Source organism: Penicillium concentricum (assembly GCF_028827145.1).
Source record: "Penicillium concentricum strain IBT 3081 chromosome Unknown utg000003l_segment0_segment0, whole genome shotgun sequence".
NCBI lineage: Eukaryota > Fungi > Ascomycota > Eurotiomycetes > Eurotiales > Aspergillaceae > Penicillium > Penicillium concentricum.
The window spans coordinates 216,584-235,641 of NW_026622756.1; the positions used below are offsets into that span (position 1 = coordinate 216,584).

At 47.5% G+C, this 19,058-nt stretch overlaps 10 protein-coding genes across 10 annotated transcripts; 7 read left to right on the plus strand and 3 right to left on the minus strand.

The window, feature by feature from the left end:
- Nucleotides 1–328: 328 nt before the first annotated feature.
- Nucleotides 329–1,117, plus strand: rasB (Ras small monomeric GTPase RasB; the record flags this gene model as incomplete). Its single annotated transcript, XM_056725678.1, has 2 exons — nt 329–406; nt 464–1,117. 2 exons carry the CDS (start codon nt 329–331, stop codon nt 1,115–1,117), a joined length of 732 nt encoding a protein of 243 aa, XP_056576529.1.
- A 725-nt stretch (nt 1,118–1,842) lies between these two features.
- On the plus strand, nt 1,843–4,129 carry N7517_007949 (putative acyl-CoA synthetase; the record flags this gene model as incomplete). Its single annotated transcript, XM_056725679.1, has 4 exons — nt 1,843–2,203; nt 2,268–2,663; nt 2,734–3,609; nt 3,681–4,129. The coding sequence occupies 4 exons, from the start codon at nt 1,843–1,845 to the stop codon at nt 4,127–4,129; spliced, it is 2,082 nt and encodes a 693-aa protein (XP_056576530.1).
- Nucleotides 4,130–4,793: 664 nt separating this feature from the next.
- N7517_007950 (uncharacterized protein) lies at nt 4,794–5,843 on the plus strand (the record flags this gene model as incomplete). The annotated part of the gene is made up of 1 exon (XM_056725680.1): nt 4,794–5,843. The coding sequence occupies one exon, from the start codon at nt 4,794–4,796 to the stop codon at nt 5,841–5,843; it is 1,050 nt and encodes a 349-aa protein (XP_056576531.1).
- A 154-nt stretch (nt 5,844–5,997) lies between these two features.
- On the minus strand, nt 5,998–8,189 carry N7517_007951 (putative FAD monooxygenase; the record flags this gene model as incomplete). Its single annotated transcript, XM_056725681.1, has 4 exons — nt 5,998–6,629; nt 6,684–6,920; nt 6,973–7,996; nt 8,052–8,189. The coding sequence occupies 4 exons, from the start codon at nt 8,187–8,189 to the stop codon at nt 5,998–6,000; spliced, it is 2,031 nt and encodes a 676-aa protein (XP_056576532.1).
- Nucleotides 8,190–10,509: 2,320 nt separating this feature from the next.
- Nucleotides 10,510–10,884, plus strand: N7517_007952 (uncharacterized protein; the record flags this gene model as incomplete). The annotated part of the gene is made up of 1 exon (XM_056725682.1): nt 10,510–10,884. The coding sequence occupies one exon, from the start codon at nt 10,510–10,512 to the stop codon at nt 10,882–10,884; it is 375 nt and encodes a 124-aa protein (XP_056576533.1).
- A 376-nt stretch (nt 10,885–11,260) lies between these two features.
- On the plus strand, nt 11,261–12,369 carry N7517_007953 (uncharacterized protein; the record flags this gene model as incomplete). Its single annotated transcript, XM_056725683.1, has 2 exons — nt 11,261–11,668; nt 11,728–12,369. The coding sequence occupies 2 exons, from the start codon at nt 11,261–11,263 to the stop codon at nt 12,367–12,369; spliced, it is 1,050 nt and encodes a 349-aa protein (XP_056576534.1).
- Nucleotides 12,370–12,610: 241 nt separating this feature from the next.
- N7517_007954 (uncharacterized protein) lies at nt 12,611–13,901 on the plus strand (the record flags this gene model as incomplete). Its single annotated transcript, XM_056725684.1, has 6 exons — nt 12,611–12,800; nt 12,833–12,919; nt 12,948–13,015; nt 13,060–13,394; nt 13,496–13,727; nt 13,764–13,901. 6 exons carry the CDS (start codon nt 12,611–12,613, stop codon nt 13,899–13,901), a joined length of 1,050 nt encoding a protein of 349 aa, XP_056576535.1.
- A 497-nt stretch (nt 13,902–14,398) lies between these two features.
- N7517_007955 (sterol desaturase family protein) lies at nt 14,399–15,454 on the plus strand (the record flags this gene model as incomplete). Its single annotated transcript, XM_056725685.1, has 1 exon — nt 14,399–15,454. The coding sequence occupies one exon, from the start codon at nt 14,399–14,401 to the stop codon at nt 15,452–15,454; it is 1,056 nt and encodes a 351-aa protein (XP_056576536.1).
- A 315-nt stretch (nt 15,455–15,769) lies between these two features.
- Nucleotides 15,770–16,833, minus strand: N7517_007956 (uncharacterized protein; the record flags this gene model as incomplete). The annotated part of the gene is made up of 3 exons (XM_056725686.1): nt 15,770–16,342; nt 16,413–16,622; nt 16,756–16,833. The coding sequence occupies 3 exons, from the start codon at nt 16,831–16,833 to the stop codon at nt 15,770–15,772; spliced, it is 861 nt and encodes a 286-aa protein (XP_056576537.1).
- A 652-nt stretch (nt 16,834–17,485) lies between these two features.
- N7517_007957 (putative GPI anchored protein) lies at nt 17,486–18,060 on the minus strand (the record flags this gene model as incomplete). Its single annotated transcript, XM_056725687.1, has 3 exons — nt 17,486–17,731; nt 17,806–17,868; nt 17,920–18,060. 3 exons carry the CDS (start codon nt 18,058–18,060, stop codon nt 17,486–17,488), a joined length of 450 nt encoding a protein of 149 aa, XP_056576538.1.
- Between the last annotated feature and the right edge of the window lie 998 nt (nt 18,061–19,058).

The following is a 19,058-nucleotide window of genomic DNA, read 5'->3' on the forward strand; positions in this document are numbered from 1 at the left end:
CTCTTTGATTCTTTTTTTATAGAGAGTCTCTCTTCTCCCTTGAACCCCCCCTCTCCACTTCGTTCCAGCCCCCCCCGGTCTTCGCACAATCCCCCCCCCCCCCATCTCTCTCTCTCTCTCTCTCTATCCTTTTTTTCCCCCATTTTGCTTTTCCCTTTCTCTAATATTTTTTGCGTTTCAATTGGGGTGTTTTTCTTTTTCTTTCCCCCACCTGGAACGTGGGCTTTCTTTCCCCCCTCTTTTTCCCTGAAATAATTTATAGGTATGGTTTCTCTCTCTCTCTTACTAATGTGAAAAAAAGGTGCTAACTTTATAGTTTCCCTCAATCATGGCTGGAAAAATGACCTTGTACAAGTTGGTGGTGTTGGGAGATGGAGGTGTTGGAAAGACCGCCCTTACTATTCAGGTTGGTGAATCTACTCTTGGGAAGAAAAAAATGCCCACTAACTGTGGATCCTTCTAGTTGTGCCTTAATCACTTTGTCGAAACATACGATCCAACTATCGAGGATTCATATCGCAAACAAGTCGTGATCGATCAACAGTCGTGTATGCTCGAGGTGCTGGACACAGCGGGTCAGGAAGAATATACCGCGCTACGAGATCAGTGGATAAGGGATGGTGAGGGGTTCGTATTGGTGTACAGCATCACATCGCGCGCCTCCTTCTCCCGCATCACAAAATTCTACAATCAAATTAAGATGGTCAAGGAATCCTCCAGCTCCGGTTCACCATCCGGCCCCAGCTATTTGAACTCGCCCATGAGCGCATCCTCGGGTCCCGCAATGCCCGTCCCCGTTATGCTAGTCGGCAACAAGAGTGACAAGGCCGTCGAACGCGCAGTCTCAGCACAGGAAGGCCAAGCATTGGCCAAGGAGCTGGGATGTGAATTTGTCGAAGCCTCCGCCAAGAACTGTATCAACGTGGAGAAGGCCTTTTACGACGTGGTCCGCATGCTGCGTCAGCAGCGACAACAGGCGGCAGGTGGTCGTGCAGACCGTCGTCCGACAGGCTTTGGATCCGGTCACCGCGATCGCGACGCAGGCCCCGAATACCCCAAGACTTTCCGGCCTGACCGGACTCGACATCGCAGTCGACTCCAGTGTACTCTCTTGTGATCGGGTCCGGAGTTGGATCTGTTGCTCACTGAAATAATGGCTGTTTCATTTTTTTATTTTTTCTCTTTTGGTCCCGGGTGCATCTGGAGGGTTCTGTCTTTTGGTTACGTTCGGCGTCGGTGGTCCCTGCCATGCTACATCTTTTACGTTTGCATTCTGAAGACCTTGAGAACCGGCGTGGGGATTGAGGCCAGTGTCTGCAAGCCTTTGAGCACAGGTTTTTCCTCTTTCCTCTTTTTCTTTTTTTCTTTTGATTTTGCTCCTTGGGAATGCGCCGAGGCATGCAGATTGGCTCTCTAGATTTCCCCCTACCCTTACTCTTTTTTTTTCTCCTTGACGATAGTCTCTTCGATCTTGCGATCGGAATCTTTCGGACACGTCTCGGAGCCCGAAAACCAAAAATTCCCAGACGAAGCCAGAAGATCGCAGTCGCGCATTAGCAGGCATTTCGATATGATACCCTACGACTGAGCTTTTATTTGATTCATTTTTTAGCCATTTATGCGATATAGACAATAAAGGTTTTCTTTTCCATTCGAACAATACATTTCATAGGTACATTCGGAGTATGGAGTACAATGGGTATACCTAAAAAAGTGCGGGGAAAAAAAGCACAGACTCACCTTGCGGTCAACTCTCAAATGGGTTTCTCTATTGAGAGACCTCGGGTAGAAAGACCTTCCACAAATATCTTTCTATTATATCCGAATCTCATTCTATCCAACATGTCCCACCCCCAACAGACCACCCACTCACATTCCCTTCATGACCCAGAAACATTCTGGTCCTATCACGCGGCCAGACTCCATTGGCACCGCAAGCCTTCACGTGCCTTAACTCGGACATCCCTAACCGAGCACGAGCGCTGGTCGTGGTTTGCCGATGGCGAGATCTCCACAACCTACAATTGTGTCGATCGACATGTGCTTGCAGGCCATGGCGACAATGTTGCAATTGTATGGGAATCACCAGTTACCGGTGTAACGGAGAAGTATACTTATGCCCGTCTACTCGATGAGGTTGAGGTCCTTGCTGGTGTGCTGAGGGAGGAAGGGGTACGGAAGGGCGATGTTGTTATTATTTACAGTATGCAAATCACCATTGGGGAATTCAAAACAGGAATCCCAAACTGACCACACATCGCATCTAGTGCCAATGATCCCCGCGGCCTTAATAGCCGCACTAGCAATAACCCGCTTAGGCGCAATTCACGCCGCTGTCTTCGGCGGCTTCGCCGCGCAAGCTCTAGCACAACGTATCGAGGCCGCGCGCCCGAGAGCTATAATGACAGCATCATGTGGAATAGAGGGGTCCAAGGGGCCCATTTCTTACCGACCGCTCGTTGAGGGCGCCGTCAAGGCAAGCAGCTTCAAGCCGAGCAGGGTCATTGTCTGGCAGCGTGACCAACTGCGCTGGAATCAGCCCGATAAGCGTGGCGGACAACGTAATTGGCAGAGACTCGTTAAGAGTGCACGGTTCCGTGGGGTTAAGGCTGGACCTGTTCCCGTTAAGAGTACGGACGCACTTTATATTATTTATACCAGTGGTGAGTAGGTCTCAGAACCGAATCCGGTTCTTAATAGACCTGTTCTGTTCATACTCACATATCTCTACAGGAACAACCGGCCTCCCCAAAGGCGTCCTCCGCGAAGCAGGCGGGCACGCCGTCGGTCTGGAACTCTCTGTAAAATCCCTCTTTGGGATAAAAGGTCCCGGTGATACGATGTTCTGCGCGTCAGACATAGGCTGGGTTGTCGGACACTCATACATCCTCTATGCGCCGCTACTAGTCGGCGCCACAACGGTTTTGTTTGAAGGCAAGCCTGTTGGCACGCCGGACGCAGGGACATTCTGGCGCATCGTGGAGAAACACAATGTGAATGCGCTCTTCACGGCTCCAACTGCCATGCGAGCTATCCGGAAAGATGACTCAAATGACCAGCTTATCGGCGAGATTGGGAAGCGTGGAGGATTGAAATCTCTCCGTGCGCTTTTCCTCGCCGGTGAGCGTAGCGAGCCGAGTATTGTTCGCTCATACCAAGATCTGCTTGGTAAGTATGCAGCGGACGGCGCGCTTGTTATTGATAACTGGTGGTCATCGGAATCTGGTTCCCCGATTACGGGCGTTGCGTTAAATGGGAGTGCTGCTCTTGCTAGTCTGGCATCCGGCCCAGATCACTCTCCCCTCACGCCCCGTCCCGGCTCAGCAGGCTTCCCAATGCCTGGGTTTGACGTCCGCATTGTCGATGACGAAGGTAGTGAAGTTGCACGCGGCATAATGGGTAATATCGTTATGGCGCCACCACTCGCCCCATCGGCATTCACGACCCTCTTCGAGGACGAGGAGCGGTTTTACCGTGGATATCTTAAGCGTTTTAATGGTCAATGGGTTGATACCGGCGACGCGGGGATGGTTGATAAGGATGGATACGTGCATGTTATGTCGAGGAGTGACGATATCATAAATGTTGCCGCGCATCGGTTCAGTACCGGTAAGAACATTATTTTCTTCACCTCCCAGCGTCATGATTCGAGGATACATGATCTGACTCATTTTCCACAGGAGCCATTGAACAAGCAATCCTCTCACACCCATCGATCAGCGAAGCAAGCGTCGTCGGCATCCCCGATCCGCTAAAAGGTCACCTTCCCTTCGCATTCATCCAACCCAAAGCCGACGCAATCCCTGGAGAAACCGGGCCCCTTCCAGCAACACCGAGCCCGCAGTTATTTGCCGAGGTTAACGCGCTGGTCCGCGAGCAGATTGGGGCGATTGCGTCGCTGGGTGGGATTATACAGGGTCGGGGGATGATTCCTAAGACGCGGAGTGGGAAGACGCTTAGGCGTGTTCTGAGGGAGCTTGTTGAGCTTGGGGTAAAGGGGGAGTATATGGCAGAGGTTAGTGTCCCGCCTACTGTTGAGGATGCGGAGGTTGTCTCTGTTGCGAGGGAGAGGGTTAGGGAGTATTTCGAGGAGAAGAAGGCGAATGGGGTCGGGAAGGCGAAGCTTTAGATGGATATAATGGATAGATTCATAGATACTTGGGTGTGATCATAGTGAATAATTTGAAGCTAGGATATCAAGAGGCTTTCGTGAAGGAGCAGCATGGTTATCTACCAAGTCTTCTAAGGGATATAAAGTCAACCCAAAAATATGATAACACCTTAAAACTCGACAAAAATGAAGGAAGACTGTGCCAAAGCTCGAGAAGCATTTTACCGTCAATTTTCTACTTTGAAGTGTCTGGTTTCCTGGGCTTTGCGTTTTACCCCCAAAATCTCAGTGTGATACTTATCTTCTCGGAAAACCTGCAGAAAATACGACACGCCCGCAGAAAAGCCGTATAGGACGGGATCTCCGAGCTGAGCTGATATAACAGCTTATAATTTGGGCTTGCATGTGGAACGTTAATTGATCTTATTCCAAGATTTTCCTAACTCCGCCTATAATTTCCTATAATTTCCCTCGGTGATGCCGACGGGCGAATGCTTTGCTGGATTTGCAGACAACCTGACATCGCAGACTGCAGCCCGGCACGATAGTTCAGCTTGTTTCTTGATATGTTGAGGACATTTTCTACGTTATAAATACCTTGACAATGACCCTGGATCTGACTTTCACACCACAGGCATTCGAAACGAAACCAAGTTCATCGAAAGATCAACCAGTTCCCAACATGCATACACTTCTTCTCACTATCACCACTCTCGCCTCCTTTGCCCTGGCCGAGTATCGACCAGAAGAACGCGTCGTCCTAGCAGACTGTGGTATCCACCCACCAAATGGCGATTCCACCTCACGCCAAATCATGTATTACCACGATGCGCCATGGGCATTCCAAGGAACACGAGGGAAATGGGTCACACCGGACATGATGACCGATGTCCCCTGGGACGGGTCCTATCCCTGGCGAACAAAGGGATTGAAGCGCAAGATGCCCAACGGCGACGAGTTCACCATCACGATTGACCCCTCAATCCCCGATTCAAACGATCGACTGGCCGGGTTCGCAGGACATACCTTTGAATCTCATGGGTTTGGATGTCGTGCTCATCACGAGCGCGGTATCTACATTCTCGACGATGGCACGGAATGCGCGTCTGCGTATATCTGCGACCACAAGACCCAGACTCGACCGGGTCCTGCTCCGGCGCCAGCTCCTCCAGCGGGAAAGACGACGTCGTCACTGACTCTCTCATCTGATGCAATCTATGTGGACAATTCCAATCTGTATAAGGATAAGCTGAGACTTATGAGTCCGAGCGATGCCTTTCATAGCGTTTATGATGCTATTGAAGGAAACGGATGCCGGAAAACAGACTTTGCTATTTCTGACTCCTGCACCATATCTTACAATTGTATGTTTGCGGGGGAGAAGAACGATGCAAAGTCTCGCAGTGACGCTGTTGCTAGGTTCTTGCATGGTACTGCCGGTCCACAGGTTTCGAAGTCTTGGTATGAGAAGACTACGTACTCGCAGCAGTGGGGAGTTCCAACATATTGGATTGGGTATAAGTATCCAAGAAGTGGGCAGATTGTTATTACTCATGACAATTCCATCCAGTCGCAGCTTTCTTTCGAGGTCAGGTGTAAAGGAAGTTGGTTTTGTGATGTTGGCTGTACTGAGGTTACTACTGGGATGCTTGCTTTGGGTTATGCCCAGGGCATGGCGCCGGTTGGTGTATTTGGCACTTTGACTGCTGGTGCTTGTGGGTTGTTCTGTTGATTTGATTTGGCTTAGCTTCTAGCAGCTGTATGGAATAGAATGTTGCATTTAACATGAGAATTTGGCCTATAGGCCGCTGCTATATGTACCATTTCCATTGTATGGGCAAGTATTATATAGTAACATGTTGTAGAGGCCCCGTAATTCTGATCCCCTAGTTTCCCGCCTGTTGCTTCATGAAGCTCGTGAAGAATCGCGACATCTGCTCGTAGTCATCGACCTCCCCGACCCAACTAACATACTGGTCAGGGCGGATAATGACACTGACACCGTGGTTTGGATCAATGCCGTAATTTTCATAAGCTTGCCCATGTCCCTCATGGTAAGACTCCTCGTCGACGAAGACTTTCCAATAATCCCATCCCATGTCACCGTGGTGGGGGTGAAACGCTTCCGGAAGATCAAGAAGTTCAACTTTTGTTCGTGATCCGGAGTGAACGGTCAACACCTCTATCACGCTATCGATAGACTTATCTGGTGGTGTGAACTGGCGAATGAAAGAGTCTGGCCCTCCCAAAGCAGCGCCTAACCTCTCAAAGCGTTCCATATTCTGTGACTCGGTAAGTCGTCCAGGGAAAACTATCACTCGCCAGCGCCCATTGCTTTTCAATAGCTCCTGCAGATGCCATGGGCGTGCATCGGCATGATTCAAAACTTTGAAGCTAGGCATACGTTTGCCGATATCAATATTCACAGCCAGCTGTGGCTTGCTGATGATCGTGTCCTTGTCTTGTTCTGCGACATCCGTCTCCTTTGCAACAAGAATACTGGTAGCATAGTCGACAGCTACGAAAATGAAGGTTAGCACTATAAACTCCTCAAGTAATGTAAGAAACTCACCTATGCCGCTTGCAAACTCGTTTCCTTTTTCAAATGCGCTTTTGAATTCTTCCATACTGACTCCCTCTTCATCCATAATATCCTTGGCCGGACGCCCGGAGAAAAGTCGTGAGAAGCGGTGATCGAAAGCGATCAGGTCCTGCGCAATCTGTCTTCTCTCAGACTCATAGGTTTGGAGAATTGAGGGTTCACTGAGACCGTTTATCACATGGGCGAGCTTCCATCCCAGGTTATATGCTATTTAAAATGTGAGTGTTAATTCCAAGCACGACAGGCTTCGAAAACTTACTATCCTGCATACTGACATTCATACCCTGTCCAGCCTTGGGAGAGTGCGTATGGACAGCATCACCTGCCAGGAAGACGCGCTCGCTTTGCGAAAATTTGTTACTCACTCGCTGTCCAATCTGGTACGCAGTCCACCAGTCGCAATACGCGTAATCGAGCTTATACGGGTGCACGATACGCTGGGCAGATTTCAGGATGATCTCGGGAGTGATCCAGGATCGGTCAGCTTTGGAGCCATTCTTCTGGCAATCCGTCGCCTGGAGCTGGATGTAGAGTCGAACAAGTTTATTTTCACGAGGAATTACCATCAAACTACCCGCATCCGCGGAGTGAATGGCGCACCGATGGCGGATATCTGGGAAATCCGTGATGGGGACAATGTCGAGCACACCCCAGATATAGTCGGTTGAACCACCTTCCAAGTTAAAGCCGACCTGACGGCGCACCCATGAGTGGGCACCGTCACAGCCGACCAGAAACTTAGCCTTGATATGTTCCACCTGATTGGACTTTCGATTGCCTTTGGCCTCTGTCGCCTGGATAAGGTCCTCGGTGTCATCAGCAACCAAGTTACTTCGGAAAAGTCCATCCTCGACCACTGTTTCCTGGCCATCAGAAGATCTTTGATGCTGCAGCTGTTGTTGAGGCGTGGATTCTTCCTCGGACAAGGTACTAAGTTTAACACTGATAGGGTAATCCTCAAAATCACCAGCCTTGGCTTCGTCGAAATTGAAAGATGTGGGCAACACCCCACGCTCAACACGGATGTCACTATGTTCCTTGATTGAGTCGAGGAAGAACCGCTCGATGCGACCCTGATGCAGTACGACCTGTTGGAAACGACTGATGCCAGGAATGGTATCTGGAATGCGATCGCTTCGTTGAAGATGGCCATTCTCATCAGGATTCCAAAGACAGATCTCCAGCATATGGTTTGCCTCGCGCCATGCCCGGTGGGCAAAGTCAAAAGAGTCGAAGATCTCCAGAGTGCGACATTGCAGGCCGTCCGCCTGGCCGTTGAAGACCTGCCCTGGAGTCAGTATATGATGTGGTAGTTCTTATATTTGTGCAAGAATGTACCTTGGAGCCGCGCTTGTCAACAATACGGGTCTTGACTCTGCAGCGACTTAGCCAGTTGGCTAGCATGAGCCCAGCTGGCCCGGCACCGACAATGAGGACATCCACATGGTCTTCTTTGGTTGATAGTGTATGACTCATGGTGGCTTCGGTTTGAAAATTTTAGATCAAAGACGTACATTTGATATCTTTTACTTCTTTCCACTTATGAATCAAGGAAGTCGGAGATTGTGGGGGAGAGTAATAGGGCTTCTCCGGATTACCCCACGACAGTCCGCAGAGGATCTGCGGAGATGCTTCGCTTGATAGGTCAGTATCTGTTTCGGAAAGACCTTCAATTTCCGGTAGCTTCGGATCCTGTGACAAAGATACAAAAAGAGAGCAATGGCTGCCAAGCGCACCGCCCCTCGCGGGTACGTACTTCAGCCAGCACCCGAACACCCGTGAATATTACGCGAGGGGTGATGCGCTTGGCACGGGTAGCCAGAATCCAAAGAGAGGGAAGAGAATTGTATTCACGAGGCGAACTCCCAGGAACTAAACTATACATGTATAATCCTAAGTCACTGGACTAACCGCTCAGCCAGCAAACCATCTCTCTGCCCAAATCCATTTATGGTGCTCCAGTACGGCCTCTAACTGATAGGTGGTATTCTGCAGGTCATCTTGGATAGAGATGAGCGACTATTCAACCCATTGTCGTCCAGAGGCATGGTTGAATCCAGTGTTTGTACCAAGCTATGGGCATGTGAAAATCCTCCCTCGACCCAGAAATCTTCAATAATCGAATCAAGCCAAACGTTGTCAGTGCCAGGAAGGAACTCCCTCTCCGGCCAGGTAGTCGACCATCAGTCAGGATGTCATTTTTAAAGAGATCGATTTCGAACTTCTTGCCAGTATAGATGACTGGTCCAAGAGAGCCGAGATCTATTCGAGTCGCATAGGGCATAGTTAGCTGTTATATTCCCAAATACCCTAGGAAAGAACTCTAAAAAGACCAATAGAAAGATGATAACAAAGTGGGTTTTATAGTAGCGCTAGACTTCCCCAACGGGATGTAGCAATTTAGATATTATAAGTGTGTTAGAGTAGGATATATCAAGTTCATAAAACTATTTAAAATGGAGACATAAGCTCGTACTTAAAAGGGCTTGTACATTGGCGCGATGGAACCCAAAAACCTGCGGTAAATGCCGCCAAAACTGCTATCGAGCTCGTGGTCAAGCTTCTACCCTGCTATGCCAGAGCGGCCGAGAACTGGTACAAAGCATGGACTATGCACACCACTTTGCTTTTTTTTTTTTTTTGCCAGTAATACCAATACCAATACATAATATCAATTGATTAATGGTATGTACCTCTCACCTTACTTTGTATTTTATTGACTGTATGCAGTCGAAATAATACTGTATTCTAAATTGGTGGCGTGCATGCATGTGCATTGTGCATTGTACATGTTCTCTGCCGAGCTGGCATGACAGGGTAGATCGGACAATTTGAGGACAATGATCTATTGAGTCCAAAAAAAGACAAAAACATACAACAGTGAGGATTCGCTGGTGGTCACCCACCCAACTACTAACTCACCGGCGTGTGGCTTAAGTACGGCTGAGCGGACGGGAAGCCCTGTTTTCCACACCCTATGGTCGTATGTGTTTGATATAACATTGGAGAGGATTATACAATGTAAACAGTTAGTTATTAGGGTATTGGAAGTGGATGGCTCCGTTCCAACCTTGAGGGCATCATGTGTATTAGACTGGTAGGTAGTTCAGTCTTGGTAGAGGTTGGCGACTTAGTATCGAACAAACATCTCTCAGAAGATAATATCCACCATACGGGTATTTTCCAAGTCTCTCAACTTCAAATATTTGAAAGTAGGTGGGAGTCGGTGCTGGATGAGAACCATGGCCAATAGAAGTTTTCCGGAAGGATAGCAAAGCGATAAGGGTGTTCGATGAATAGAGATCTGATATAAAGAGCTTTGGATCCCAAGTGAACGTGACCTGATCAGGGCTACTGCTAGAAGATGTTCGGGTGAAAGCTCAAATTCTGCGGTCTTACCAGCCTGTGAAGTGGAATGACGTGATGTTCAACCGCCAGCTTCTGTTCCCTTGTCACTTTTTTGATGGCGCGGAAGTTTTCAAACGGTTGACCAAGTTTCTGGTTTACAACACAAACATGTCCTCTCCAATCAAAGAGTAGAAGCCGGTCAAATTTAACCGAGGATGTCTTAGCCCCAAATTTGCCATACTTCAGTCTCATTACCTACAATATCTCCAGTGCGAAGGGTTTGAAGCCTAATCATTCTGATATCCATGTAGAGCAACTCTATGCAGTCAGGGGAAAGCTCCGCGTGGCCCCTCAGCACCAGATCATTAAAAAAGTCAGTAAAGCCTTCGAACAGAGACCGTGTTACTGCAACGAGAGCGCAATCTATACCTATCTAAAGGAACTCGATATGATTGGAATCAGAACATGTGGGGACACATTCTACAAGAGCAGCACCAAAGAGATTACCGACAAACTCGAGCTATTTGACCAGGCTCACATTCGAAAGCTGAATGTGAAGCCATGCCGCTGCAAATGCTCCCCGAAGTGTGGATGCTCGATTACCTGGGATGTTGTGATTAGGGATGCCCGCAAGGGAATTCTCGGGCTCTTTGATGGCCTATGCTTGGACTGCATGAAGCAGGTTCCCCGGGAAGATTCAGATTACTGGAATCGTGGATTTGAGAGAGATGGCTATGACCAAAATTGTCGCATCGAGCACGGCAAGGCAACCTGGTATTTCAGCTTCATGGGGGCACCAGAAGTACGCATGGCTTTGAGCTAACAGAATAGGTTGGGGTTTAGCAATTTATTCTTTTGAAGTGCAACTTGAAGTTTTCGAGCTATTTTTATATTTGAGATATTACAGCTTGACTTGAAAGCATTGTATTTTCACTCGGAACAGAAATTGAGACTTCAGCCTTCAATCTGGGCTTCTAAAGAACAAGATCAAAGAAAAGAGAGAATTCTAAGCCAAATCTTCTATTTTGGCTATAGAAACTAGTTTAAGTGCTTGTTACCATCACTTCCCGATTCGACTCGACGTGTTTGCCATCTGATTATGTCCCAGCTCCAAGCTGTTCCAATCTTCTGCTCATTTCGCTTTCTTCTACCGTCACCTCTCAGTGCTTGCTATATCTTAACTCCCCCATCTACTCAAAATGGAGTCCACCAAATTTCCAAAGAGACCCACGCTTCGATGGGATCAATACAAGCGACAGGTATTGTGCTGTTTGTATCGATTCTTTATGTGCGACAAGAAGGAAACCGAGGAGATATTCTCCTACATGTTTAGAGGCCATCTAAACGAGCGCGGTATCCAAGGCTTTGTTCCATTTGCCACCCTCAACACTCAGTGGGTTTGGATGAAGAATATACGGGATCCAGTTTGGTCCCATGTGCATTTAAACACCGCATTTGAGACTGATGGCAAGTGGAAGGAGATTCTTACGAAAATCAAATTTGCAGCCGAAACATTGCGATTCCAACTCCGCGAGAAGACGGAGGACGACACTACCACGTCACACTGGAGCTCTTTGGGGCCCGACAGCGAGCGGAGTGTTGTATCAGTTAGCTGATCCTGGACACATCCAATCTGAGATCGCAAGCTGACAGTTCATTCTCTAAGGATGAACCCGCCACGCCAATGCTTCGTCACACATTGTCTGCCCCAGAGACTCTCAACCCGATGGTGTTGTTATTTCCGACCCGAGATCATGTCTTCGGTGAAATATCTAGAGCCAATCAAAGCATCGACGAATCCATGGACCAAAGCGTCAACCAGACCGTATACCAGCAGAATGACCTCCATAACAACATCCCCAATGCACTCCATGGGTCCACCGAGCCTGTCGTCACTAGCGATGGAAAGCTCTGTCTTTGGTTTGATCACGAAGGAACCAGCTATGAATTCGAGGACACCCAGGAACTGCAAGATGAAGACTGCGACTACGACAGTGGATATGAGGATACTAGTTATGCCAACCAGCATAACGACCGACAAGAGGACCCTAGTATGAGAGAGCATACCCAGGCATTCAAGCAGTCTATGAGAGGCCATGTTGTTACCCTGAACAAGCAAACTATCCTCGAAGAAATGGAGTGGCATCACTCGATCTCCTGGAATTGGCTCCATGGTGGGCTGACGCCCAAATGGCAATCTCATGGTGCGAATTGGTCTATAACGGACAGGAACCAGACTGCCCCAAAAGAATATCACATGCGTTATTTATCTGGCAACCCCTATTCCCAATTGCTGTCAAAAACATAGCGCGGGGGGTTTCTTCTGAAGGCTACGGCAGTTAGCTCTACTAGCAGGACGCGCTAGGACAAACGGTTCCCCACTTAAGTTTCAAGCACCTTCAATGTTACTGGTTATGATTATTTTTGCGGCCGTTCTGAATCCCTTTGGCTAAGATGGACAAGGATCTAGCCCGCGTGACGGGGGTTGTACAATATAGAAGCAGAGCCTTAGATCAATATGAATTGAATTAACTCAGGAGTCAGATATAATGGATCTGGCTACAACCCCAGGAATTCCGCCGCCGGACGGCCAAGAATCGCATTTCCATAGGCCCTATAACTCGTTGCAAACAGGGACTGTCATCCCCTTTGGAATCACCTATCTCATCGCCACAATTTTCCTTGCCCTTCGCTGTTTCCAGGATTTCATGCTGATCAAGAAGATTGAGATAGACTTGAGTATGATACGAACCTTTTTGAAACTCTGCTAGACACTTACACTACACTAGTCACTATCACGATTTCCTATGGCATTGCACTGGTTTATTTTGTGACTATGGTTAACTGTTGGATATTTGGTTTAAGCTATAACCTGACTCAAAATAGTGATGAACTATGGTTGGGGAAAACACATGTGGAATGCTAACTTGGAAGATCTCATGGAGTTCAATAAAGTGAGACCTCTTTGCATATTTTGGAGCACACTAACAAGAGCCAGGGCTTGCTCATCAATACCTTGACCTATTTGATATGTCCATGCATCACCAAGATGGCCATTCTTTCTGTCTTATATCAAATCAATCCCGCAAAGATGTACCGCTACCTCGTCGTGACTGTTGCAGTGGCGATCTTTGCATACACCCTGACCTTAGGCATCATCACCGGAGGACCGTGTAATCCTCTCCATGCAGGAAATACAGCGTGTTTAGAGAACGTTGCCCTATCTCAGGCAGTTCTGAACATTGCCTCTGATTTGGCTGTGATCGCCATCCCAATCCCGACGATCCACGGTCTCCATTTTTCAACGAAACAAAAAGTCACGGTCGGCTGCCTGTTGGCTCTGGGATCTGGATAAGGTTTCCCTCGCCTTTTACACCATCTGTGCTCTTCTATCGTTTCTCTAGAAACAATCGTCGCTAATCCCCATCCCACAGTGTCATCATCTGCTCAATAGCTCGCCTACCATACGTTTTGCTCCTCGGCGAAACTGCCGACACAACCTATACCGAAGCCATCCTAGAGGTATGGTCCCTTGTCGAGGTCAACCTTAGCATCATCTGTGCCTGCGCAATGCAGTTCAAACGCCTGATTGCGATATATCTACCACGGCTTTCACTATTCTCGGCACGCTCGCACGGTACTACGAAACTCATAGAGGATACCCCTGTAAACAGGTTCCAACCCAAGAATATTGGAGGGTAGCTTTCGTACCAGCTGCACAGCACCCATGACAAGAATGCCGATCCATTTATCTCCGTCCACCGATCGTTCAATATGGATGAAGAACGCACGCATGTATATCGCGGGGACAATGATAGCGCCGACAAAATTCTGGCGTGAGGGATATTTCAAAAATTATATAGATCTTATATAAATATGATTTTTGTCGCTCACGGTCTCGGCTATTCATGTATATAGAATTTTACGAAAATACTCGTGGATATACTGTCCCATAATGGGACATCCATTAATTGAGATCCGACAAGAAAGCAACTAAATGAAAGATATTCTCCCCGGATAAAGGAAACCCATCTTCTCCGTAGATATCCGGGGCCGAGGCAGACTCAATCACAGGTCCTGATGCCCCGCGCTACAAGATCCAAGCTCCTCGCACTCCATTCCTTTTTAGGGGGTCCTCAACGCCTGGATATGTCTTGATTGATTGGATTTTTTTTTATAGAGTTCTGGGCCAACGTCTCCTGTTTGAGGGGTGTCGATCATGACTTCACATGGCTATACCAGACAACTTTGAACGAATATATGTAAGAATTCATATATAGATCTACCTATAGTCCAATATTATCTTTTCTACGGGTGAAATTCAAACCCAAGTAAGAATGTCTACCCAAACGACCATCAAGGGCAATCCGGCAGACTCCATGGTATCTACCTGGCGCCATGATCGATCTCAATGGAACTTGTCTCACTGGATGATTGAACTTCTTGGCCTGCATCTCATTGATTTTGACACCGAAGTTCCAATCTTCTCCAAGAAAGAGAAAATCCCCGCCATACGAGAATGGACGGTCCACTTGTGGATTTTACTACACGCTGCGATCCCGCTCGCACTACACCACGCCTACACAGCCTACACAGCCCAAAACATGCACCTGATTGCAGCCTTTGCGTTATATTCTAGTGCGTTCAAGCTGAACGGCATTCACGAAATGCACATCATGCGCCGCCTAGGTCAAGTCTATGGCTTCTTGGATGGCGACAAGCATCCTCGGGATGAGATCCCAGACGTTGGCGTTGGCAAGGTGATACGGGAGCTGATATCCACCTCAACGTTACGTATGGTGATGGCTGTATTTCTGACCTACCAGTCGGGGGAGACACCTGCATCACTGGAATGGAAGTGGCTTCCTTTGGAGATCGGCCTATACAGTATCACGGTCGACTTCTGGTTCTACTGGTATCACCGTATGATGCACTCGGTGGGCCCTTTGTGGAAGTTCCACCGTAGACACCATCTGACGAAACATCCCAATCCTTTGCTTTCTGCATACGCCGACCATGAGCAGGAATTTATGGATATTACGGGTATTCCGCTTCTTGCGTATACCACGTTGAAAATTATTGGGCTACCTATGGGTTTCTATGAATGGTGGATTTGCTTTCAATATATTGCGTTCTCGGAGTTCATTGGACACAGTGGGCTTCGACTTCATGGTGGTGCACCCTCTACTGTAAATTGGCTGCTGGAAATCTTTGATGCTGAGTTAGTGATTGAAGATCACGATCTACATCACCGCTATGGATGGAGAAAGAGCCATAACTATGGCAAGCAGACTCGTCTTTGGGATAGGATTTTTGGCACTTGTCATGAACGCATCGAAAGTGTGAAAGAGAATGTTGATTACACAAATCAGGTGACGATGCCTCTTCTTTGATAAGTGAATGCGGAAATGAGCTACGTTGCTACGAGATACTATTGCTACTTGAGATCCAAGTAAGGACCGAATATGTATGAGATTTAGGACTATCCATCAAGATTTTATTTCGCTTGGAGGGAAAATCAATTGAAATGACGGAAGTAAAATTGTCTGATCGTTTGAAGTTGAAAATAAATCTAACTATAATCATGTCCTTTCTAACATATATAGCCGATACAGCTAATGGAGATGAAGCCAACGAATACCAAAGATAAAATATTTTAATGTGTGTAGTAAACTATTGTAGTTAAGTAAAAAGGTGGACAAGCCGATCTATTCATCCCCAGACACGACACCAGACTCGCTAGGGCGAGCGCGCTCATCAGCCACAAAAAGTGCATTGTTTTCCCCATCACTCAATTCCAATGGGTTTTCAGGACCACCCTCGAAAACACCAGGGGACTCCTCAAAATGGTAATCACCAAAATGATGATCGAAACCATCAAAGTCCTCACAATCATCCATCGCGCCCTTCTGCTCCAGCATCACCCTAATCCCGCGCATAATGTCTTCAATGCGAGTAGAGATATCATCTAGTTCATCATACATCTGGCGCGCCAACCAGTTCTCACACGTGCCCCCGCACTGGCTCCGGATCCGCTCGTTGTACTGCGACACACCGCGCAAAACCGGGGTGTACGGAGTGGGGACTTCGTCATGCTGCTCGGGAAGGTATTCGGAGACTGGCTCGTATGAAGTCTCTCTCTCGGGGGGGCAGTCGAATATGCCCAAACCCAACTCCAAATCGCGGGGGACGATGAACTCTGAAGGTGGGAAGCCTGGGAGTTCAAACCGGTTCTTGGGCTTTGCAGAAGGAGCTTCGTTGGAGATCTGCTGGTCCGACGGCTTGGGCGTGAGTTCACGTAGAGTAGACTCGGGAGGTGTGGACCGTAGCATTTCACGCGGCATATCAGACTTCAGACTTGGTCACACCGCCATCTCTCTTGTGCGAGCTCTTGCGCGAAGACTTAGAAGTCTTGGGGGTCCTGGAGTGAATCGATCCCAGGGTCAGGGTCTCCTTTGAGGAACTCATCCTCAGGTGCTTGGCCCCAGATCGATCTCCCCTCTTGCGCTTTTTTGTCGCAACTGTTTCAATCGAATCTGAAGAGCTGCCATCGAGGAGGTCCTATAGTGCAAATGTATGTCAGCATCTTTCGTTATCATCTATAAGCTGTGCTTGTGTATTCGATATAGATAGTATCAGGGCCATTAAACTCGTGGTCTAAGTGATCTAAGTGATATAAGTCGCGAAACCAGACCTTCACCTGTTTAGGATGTGTGGGATCTTCGAGGTAGGCTGAAGCCTGGATCTTTTCCTTTTGAATAGCTGGAATCATTTTAGTCAGATTGGTGATGAAACAGAGATAGACATCAAAGGTTTCTATTGGGCAGAGGAGATAATGGAAGATTCAGAGATGGAGAGGGATGATGAGTAGTTGTGCAGACAGAGTATCGGCATCAATTTATAGATTAGCTGTGAACGACAAATGAGAAGTAAGAACGACAAATAACTGGAAGTTCTGGCGACAAGCCTTCCGATATCAAACTTGTATAGTATCAGATGCATGTGCCCTAATCAAGACGAGGTTTGAAGATGATTAGTGATAGTTGAGATCGCGTAGAATGCAGAAGTAAATTACTACATGTATCTATAGATAGCTCTACATTAGAACAAATACGGGCAAAATATCCAAGTCCAATGCAAGAGTAGAAAGTAAGAGATCATTCTTGATCGAAGTCAGATGTGAATATAATAAAAAGCGTTATGTCCAGGAGAATAATGCGCAAAAACCAACAAAAGATAAGCTCCACAAGAAAGGCAGACATGAAAAAAGTTAACCCAAGAGGGCTCATTATGTATTATCTAAAACGTAGACAAAACATATACACCTGAAGAACCAGTAGCCATAAACCGATAGCATCGTGCAGATATCAAGATAACACCAGTCACAACACTATCTCTTCATGACATCGACACACTCAACTGCTTTACAGCAAGAGGGCAACGGCACCGAAGACAGCAACCAGACCGGCACCAGCACCGGTAGCGGCGTTGATGGCACCGGCGTTGAAGGCGGGCTGGGAGGGGGTGGCGCTGGAGGGACCGCTGGGGCCGCTGGGCACGCCAGTGGAGGCGGAGCCGGGGACCAGGGGGTGGAGGTGACACCGCCGGGGACGGAGATAAGGGGGGTGCTGGCGACCACGGGAGTGGAGGAAGCAGGGATGGAGGAAGAGCTGAATATGTTAGGATATTGGATTGGATTGGATTGGAGAGAAAGATATTCTTACCAGCTCTTGCACTCAGTCACGGTGGAGGTCACAATGGGACGAGTGACGGTGAAGGGACCGTGGGTCATGGTGATGACGCCGGGCTAGAACGCTATTAATATGCGTCGGCAGACTTGGGTCAAGGTAAAACATACAGTGGAGATGCTGTAGGTGTGGCCTCCGTGCACAATAGAGGTAGCCTCAGGGCAGTAGGTGGTGAACTGGGTGACAGTCTCGGTGACAACATTGGCCATGGCACCGGCGGCGAGAGCGAGAGCAGCAATAGAGAAACGCATTGTGATAAGAGTTGATCGGAATGGTTCCAAAAATGTTCAGATAGAAGGTTATATGTAGAATGAATGACAGGGGTTAAAAGAATGTAATCGGTTGAAAAAACCGGGGATTTAGAGAATGTAAGCGTGGGTGAAGAGGGAAGAAGAAGGGGGGACCAGGGGAGTTTATAACCAATTGTAATATTAAATGAGATTCAGGTACCCGTGCCACTAAGGTCAGGGCCCAAGGCAAAAAAAAAAAAAAAAAAAAAAAAAACGGGAAAAGGGGCAGAGACAGGGAAGTGGTAATAGAAGGGGAAAGATAAATAAACAATGGTGGATCTGGGTAATTTGAAAAAGGTACTTGAGGGTGCTACTAAATTACTATGAAGATCAAAGTCACTTCTCCCTAGCGCCCTCATTTCCCTTAAGCGCACGCCCTCAAGAACCGGTTCGAGGTGCGTGGCCCGGTGGATCGTTTCCCAATTAGGTGGACTACTAGGGTTGAACTTCTCTGGGCATTGGCCATTTTGTTCTAGGTTCTTTGATCGGCTTATATATATCAAGTTTTATATCTTTTATATCTTTTTATATCTCTTAGAACTTCTCTTGAAACTATAAGGTCTAACCTTGAATGTATTCTTGAAAGAATTATGGTGTAAATGGCTTTACATTTTGGAGCATTGTCTTTTATGTTACTCTGTTGATCATTTCCTAGATGTCACCTCACAATAGATGCCCAAAATAGGCGTTGTGTATCCTCTTCTATATGACAATTTATTATCTTTAGATTATCTTTAGATTAGAAATTAAAGCATCTGAATCAGATGGATTATATTAATTCCAACGTTATATACTTCTCTGGCTTATGCAAGAATGATGCATGGTTCGCCGTGACCCGTTGACCGCTCTGCTGAACAAAATCCCAAGGGTTTCCAAGAAGGTTGTCAGACTTTTGTAAAAATGCATCTTCTAGATCTGCCATCTGAGATTATTCACCACATTTCCCACTTCATACCCGA